Source organism: Aythya marila, assembly GCF_965140915.1.
Source record: "Aythya marila genome assembly, chromosome: 7".
NCBI lineage: Eukaryota > Metazoa > Chordata > Aves > Anseriformes > Anatidae > Aythya > Aythya marila.
In genome coordinates this window covers 31,877,663-31,884,749 of record NC_139048.1, presented here as the reverse complement: position 1 = coordinate 31,884,749, position 7,087 = coordinate 31,877,663, and the positions used below count along the sequence as shown (strand labels likewise).

The following is a 7,087-nucleotide window of genomic DNA, read 5'->3' as shown; positions in this document are numbered from 1 at the left end:
AGGCGGAGGACGCCCCCTCCAGGCCCTCGCCGCCCCTCGGAGCTGCCCCGGGAGCTGCGGGTGACACAAACAGCGCTGTGACCTCAGGGCGCATTCGGTTCTGCCGCCCAGGGGAAAGCGACTCCTGGAAAAGCTCCTTTTCCTCCTATAAGCACCCATTCTCTCCAAGGCTTTCGCTCAGAGAGGCACGAGGAGAAATAAAAACCAAGCAGCTCTTCCAAAAGTCTGTATTTATTACATCCCAAACCCAAGTGGACATGTTTTCCTTGCAGGCTGTCCCAAATACCACACCAGGATAGCAAAGGTGTTTGCATCCCAACAAAGCCAGAGGAAAAAACCAAAAACACTCCAATATAGATCTGTTTATACAAAACTCATAAGGTCTTTAATTAAATGCAACGTAAGTGGTATACACAGACAGATACGTACAAAAAGGTCGATGCATAAAAGTTAGTATTTTACATATCTTGTGCCTTTTCTTGAAATGTTGAACATTTCCCTTCTCTACTAATACCACGGAGGGAATAAATTCTCTACCAATACCATGGAGGGAATTAAAAAACAGCAGTGTCTACTCAGATTTCAGCTCTTATTCACAGAAGATGGTAACGTTGTAGAATATTCTTGCTTTCATAAAAAAACCTTATAAAAGCTATTGGATATCTACCATTATAAGAGAGCTCTGCTAATGTCAGTGAGTACCACTATTCACAGCTTGATTAACCGATTACCGTTACACAACTCAGGTTACACCTGCAATGATTATTTCAGTCAGTTCCAAGAAACACCGAATTTTCTCTTACCTGATCACCTTCCTTTGCAACTTTTCCTTCCCAACTTCTCAGCGGGCCCTTTATGGGTTTTCCAAACTTAAGTGCTAATGCTGACTGCAGCATTAACACAGCAGGATAAAGACATGACAGCCAAAGGGGATGAAATATAAAATACTTAACTATTTTATTCTTCTGATTTTTTCAACTTTAATGTTGCCTTCTTTCCACGTAGTGGAGCTTTGGCTCGGTCAGCTTCCTGCGCAGTTTCAGCAGTCTTCTTTTTTGGCTGCTGTTCTTTGGAACGTATCAGATCTTGACGTCCAAGTTCAGCCATTTTTGCTTCCCAGGACTTCATTTCGTTTTCATACCGAACCTTATCATCCTCAGCAAGCTGCAGGTATGGCTGGAAGACAAGCACACCTCTGCAGTTGTGGAAGGGGCTGTGTCTGGCTAACTGCCATGTGTAACCCAGGCACCCATTTTCACCTCCAGAAGATTAAAAAAAAAAAAACAAACCACCGAACTTGAACAAAACCACAAAATCCCACCAATGAATTTTGGGGATGTGAACACATGGCAATTCCCAAAGAGGAAGTTTATTCGATGTTACTACTAAGGTGCTTTATTTTATTACTAATTTGAGAGAGCAGGCTTATGTAAGGAACAAGAATAGTTTTTTCTGCATCTTTTTTTTCCCCCCCGCAGAAAGAATATGAACCTCACATATGTTCTAAGCACCCATTCAAAACAATCTGGAAGAAGGGCCTTCAAGAGAAAGGACAGACTGTACAGAATAATTCAAAAATGCAGAGATTTCTTACTGGTATAGCACTCCTCCGTGTTTCATATACCCATCTGCAAATTTGCATTTCAAATACATTGTGAATACTGCCAGAAGACTATCCCCAACACAACCAAAGTTAATAAATTACATGCAAAAATCACTTTTACTACGCTGGCATTTACAAACATTATCAGAAAAAAAAAATAAATCTAATTGTTGCAAATTATTCCACCTTCCTCCCTCGATCCCATTCACCTTCCTTTTTCAGGCATACAAAACTCCCAGCCTACCCCATTCATGTTTCATCAACATTGTGAAAGAAATGGTCACTACTGGAATAAAAGTAATGACTATCTTTTTCAAGACATGTAAATAAGATCTCAGAGTAGTTTCCTCTATATCATCTGTCAATATTATATTAGTATAACACTGGTTCATAATTGTCAGTGTTATATCTAACTCAAGGTTTTGTAACGATTTATTGACTAAAATTTGTCATTTTCCAGTTAGATCAGAGCCTCATGGAAAGCTGCAAACATACCTGTTTTTCAGAACTGGGCAGATTTTGCCACGTTTCAAATAAGTGCTTCAACTTTGCCTACAGGATATTAAATACACAATACATTAGTATTATTCTAACGCTAGACAGACCGCAGAGGGTTACAGATGAAAGCCAGGTATAAACCAATATAAAAAAGCAGGAACTCATGTAGGTTTAATACTACATATTCTTAACCTAGGTAAATACTAAATGGCATGGTTCGACAACTTGCTGGGCATCATCTCAGACACTTTTACAGATAGTAAACGCACAAAGTAGCTTAAGTTACTCAGCCTGCAGCAAAAGCAGGCAGACCAAACAGATTAATTGATTTACAATTGATTTTAGTCAAGCAAAATGTAGATATTGAAGTGTTGAACATTACTTTGAAAGCCACAGAATCCAAGACAGACTTTCTGAATATAATAGTATGTTAAGGCATTTATAAATATATATAAATATATATATACACACACACACACGCATGTTTGTTTGTTTTAAGAAGAAATGAAGAAATTTTACTGGCTTACCACAGGTGAAACTCCCACACTTTTTTGAAAGTTTTCTGACACAAAAATGTTAAAGCCGCTACGAGGTCTTTTAGGTTTTCCAAGCACAGTCAATTCCTTTAAAAACAACAAGAAGAGTTAGTCAATCTACCCTGCATACGTTTTTCCAAACTAAACTTAGCACTTATATTCATATTTTGCATACACAAAATAATGAAGTTAAATTTTTAGTGATTTAAGAATCACTAAGTAATCAGTAAACCGGACCATATATCAAGATGATTTGGTTATTTACATCACTTGTCACGTCTGATGATAAACTAAATTAAGAAAAGTTAAAATCTTTATTTTTCACAGATGTAAGAGGAAAAAACATCTTTGAGCTGACTCTTACTTCAGCAAAGTCATCTAGAAACCAAAGATTGTTACTAAATTCCACTCAGCAAGAAAGTCACGATGAGAGGCTTCCTATTATCTTCATACAGCTTTAGTTGCTGGTGTGAAATTCTGTATGCTTGCAGAGAGGAAGGCAGATTGCAAACGGTGGGAGGTGAGGTGGAACAGAATCAGCGGATTCCCAAGGAAAAAGAACTAGTTTCTGTGTCAGAGTGCTTTGTCTATATGGATCACAGCGAGGCAGCACAGCAGGTTAGGGGTGCATTGACACTTACCATTTTCTCCAGCCCTAACACACTCCCACTATAGCTGGGGTTCTACAAGTTACCACCTGCTTAGGTCTTAGGTATGGCACTTAAATTCCTTGTGGTGCAGGCATCATTTGGATTAAAACCTTCCTCTAAGTAGGGGTTCCTTTATACCACATTCATTTTACTTTTGTCAATTAGGGAAGCATCACGCAAGCAGCTTAATTCACAGAACTGAATAGGCAGTAAGTAAATCCTCCAACTGATTTTGCCACCGGGCAAAGCATAATACTGTACCTTTACAGATGGTTCTGTCTCTCAGGATTTATAAATAAACAGGCTACAAGGAAATCGGGAAGATGATCTGTATGAAGGACACGAACAGCCAGGCATGTACATAGGCCTAACTCTACACGCCAGCAGCAGCACAGATTGCAAAGAGGCAGAGCTGGGAGGAAGGCAGGAAGGCTGTTTCCTCACAGGGGCTGCCAACGAGCTAACGGATATAAACTCTTTGGGAAAAGCTATTTCTGGCTGTTTTCCCAAGGCAGGGAGGTGTTGCTGGTTCAAACGCCTTACTACCTGTTGTTCCTCAGGCAGATTTAGGAAGAGGAAGAAAAAAGCAGAGAGGCTAAATGGAAGTACAAATATATCCTGCTAATTCTGGTCTTCAAGCACAGGAAAGCCACTAAAATTCCTGCTAACACCATCAGCAATTTATGTATTTATTTTTCAAGTAAATTCTAAGCATTTAACTCTTCTCTGTATACCCAACAGATTTCAGTTTCCTTGAGAGAACAGAAACCTAGAGTTGAAAATACTGACTCTCTTTTTCCTGAACGATCTTCTTTTCGCCAGTCGTTTCCTCCTTTCTTCTTTCAAAGCCGCAGCCTGGGCTGGAGTTAGCTGTGCTTTATATGCAGCCAACTTCTCTTCATATATTCGCCAGTCTGCCTTTCTTGCTTCCTCATAAACCTACAAGACAAACATACAACCATCAGCCTTACCCAGATTTTTTCATTCATCTAAGTGTGGTGCCTTTAAAACTACTAGAAAATGGAAACAGCCATCTGGAACATTCATCCCGACACAGCCCAATCTCCGTATCAATGCAACATTAAAAACAAAATACAAGCACCTACAGTGAGGTAAGAAGGGTACTTCTGTAAAAACTTCAATTCCTGCTGAGTTTCAGTAATCAGCACTGTCTGGTATTCCTCTTCTGTAGCAATCCCTTCTAACCCCTCCCTGCCACCTCCTTGCTTTCTCAGATCCCTGCACGTGATCATTACACGAGCTAACACTTCTAACCTGCTAATAAAAAAAAAAAGTAGCTAAGATTTTTAGACTGAAGTATCAGATCTGTTTGATTAGCGGAACGGATTGAGAAGAACCCAGATTTAAAAGCTGGCTCCACCCCGTGAATTATCTTAGTTAATCTGATAACAGCTGACAGATCTTCAGATGCAGCTCTATGCAATAATAATTTTCCATGCAAGAAGGAAAAGCTGCAGCTCAGCTGAAACAATTGCTCTTTAACTACGCCCCACTGCAGCACACCAATGCTTTGGTTGCCAAACACGTTTCTAGAACCACCAGTGCTGGGTACAGAAGCATCATAAAGTCACGGTCTCAGTACTACAGCACCAAGTGGGGCTGAGCCAGGCTACCAAGCGTACATGTAGATCTGAAAAGGCACCATCCCCTTCTCCATTTCAGACATACAAACAAAAAGACACGCGTTACACTAAGGCACACAGAGACAGAAGTCCAGAAAGGACCTAAGAGCACTAAAATGCTAGGGTATAAGAGCACTCAAATACTACTAACAAAAGGTATCGCTTGTTTAGGCAGAAAAGGAACTAACTGCCATCAATTCCTGACTGGAACTCATTGCTAACTTCGATCAAGGAAGAACACCTGTTAATTTCCTATAACTGGCACTTACTGTAGTGATTATTAACTGTATTTGTAGAGTTCTTTTACACTATCCCTTGCAATTGTCACTCTTAACTTGGCTACCTAGAACAAAAAATAAATCAACTAAATAAGACTCAAAGGAAGTTACCTGACAATCAGGTCTCTGATTAGCATCAGATCAGGTAAAAGAGGTCGGTCCTTTCATCAACATTTAGTTCAAGTCTCTCCTAACTTACGCACTGAACAAGTAGAATTTTACAATTCTTTCATTATTGTATATGCATGCACCCATGTATAATTATGGTTCATAAAACAAGATACAAACTTACCTGCTTCTGTGATGCTGGCAACTCCCTCCAATCACCTGCCAACTTTTTAACCAGCTCTGTATTACTCAGCTCTGTGTATTAAAATGAGGAAGCAAGAAAGTCAAGATCAATGCTGTATTTTCTGTAAGCTTCTTCAGTTTTCCTGAAGCAGGCTGTCACTACTATCTTTCTCCTGTACAAATGTATTTTCCTCCTTTCATAACAGTAACTACTTTGGCATGGCAGGTGAGGCAAACTAATTAGGGTGAGTGGAGGAGGGTTCCCACTTACGTTTCACACTGCAACAAAACGTACAGTTGCAAACTGAAGTAGCATTTCAGCTCTAAAACAGTTTATTTCTTTGGCTGTATCCTTTTCTTTACAACACAAGATGACCTGAAATGGGAGCAGGACTGCGGGGCAGAGACCAAAAGTAAAATTTGTAGTTCCCAACTTTTGGCAGAAGAGCCTGCTGGATTCTTTAAAGCAAGTATAAAGTGATCTCAACAACCTCGTACAACAAACTTAATTAACCTTTATTAGAATAAAGCCCTTTAGCTACAATATTTTTCTTTAACCTTACTTCTGCTGAATGTCATCTTTCTCCCACAAACAAAATCGCAGTGACTTGAGATCATTTTGTTCTTTAGCCATCAACTCATTCAATGAGCTTTCCAGTTAGATGTGAATTTGAGGTGGGCACAAAACGAAAATAAATGTTTCTTTTCCTGAAAAATCCTTTCCAGGATTTCCCTCTGATTCATTAGAGAAAAAAAAGGGGGAAATCTCCCCTGCCCCACCTCAAACGTAAAGTTCAGTCATCTCAACGAGGCAGAAGCACAACGAAGCTGTTGAACGCAAGCTGACTTAGCTCAGAATCGTTAAGGTTGGGGAAAAACCCTCCAAGCTCATCTGGCCCAGCCGCCCCCACCACCAATATCACCCACTGACCACGTCCCCAGGCACCAGGTCCAACCTCTCCCTCAGCACCCCCAGGGGCGGTGACTCCCCCACCTCCCTGGGCAACCCGTCCCAACGCCTGACTGCTCTTTCTGAGCAGAAACGGCTCCTCATTTCCAGCCTGAAGCTCCCCTGGCGCAACCTGAGGCCCCCCGCCCCGCCGTACCTGGGTGCTGGCGGCGCAGCGGGCCCTGCCGCTCTCCGACGAAGCGGAAATAGGCCGTGAGCGGCCGCTTCGGGCGCTCCGCCGAGCTCAGCCGCCGGGACAGGCCCCCCTCGGCCGCGCAGGTGGCGCCGCAGGCCCTGCTGGCAACGGAGCGGCGGTTAACGCTCAGCGCCCAGCCGTTAACGGCCAGCGCCGAGCCGTTAACAGCCGCCGAGCCCCTCCCGGCCCCTCCCTGCCCCCGCCGCACCTGAGGAGCCGCCCGGGGCCCGCCGCCAGCCCCGCGGCCCGGCCCAGCGCCGCCAGCGCCGCCGCCATGGCTCGGCCCGCGCGGGGCACCACGGGACGACGGCGCCGCCGTCAGGGGCGGGGGGCGGGGCTTCAGGGAAGCTCCGCCTCCCCGCGCGCGCCCGTCGCCAAGGTGACCTCGCCGCGATGCCACGCCCCCTCGGGTGAGGCCACGCCCCCTGGCGGTGCCTGGGGAG

The 7,087-nt window shown here is 43.3% G+C and overlaps 1 protein-coding gene across 2 annotated transcripts; it reads right to left on the bottom strand.

The window, feature by feature from the left end:
- Window positions 1–354: 354 nt before the first annotated feature.
- TFAM (transcription factor A, mitochondrial) lies at window positions 355–6,970 on the bottom strand. 2 transcript variants are annotated; one of them, XM_082764833.1, is made up of 7 exons: window positions 6,853–6,970; window positions 6,606–6,742; window positions 5,501–5,571; window positions 4,077–4,226; window positions 2,629–2,724; window positions 2,099–2,155; window positions 355–1,176 (listed from the first exon to the last, which is right to left on the bottom strand). In XM_082764833.1, exons 1-7 carry the CDS (start codon window positions 6,918–6,920, stop codon window positions 958–960), a joined length of 798 nt encoding a protein of 265 aa, XP_082620959.1. In that variant the 5' UTR covers window positions 6,921–6,970; the 3' UTR covers window positions 355–957. The 2 variants fall into 2 exon arrangements, with proteins under 2 accessions (XP_082620959.1, XP_082620958.1); XM_082764832.1 differs by having other exon boundaries at window positions 6,606–6,745; window positions 6,853–6,950.
- Between the last annotated feature and the right edge of the window lie 117 nt (window positions 6,971–7,087).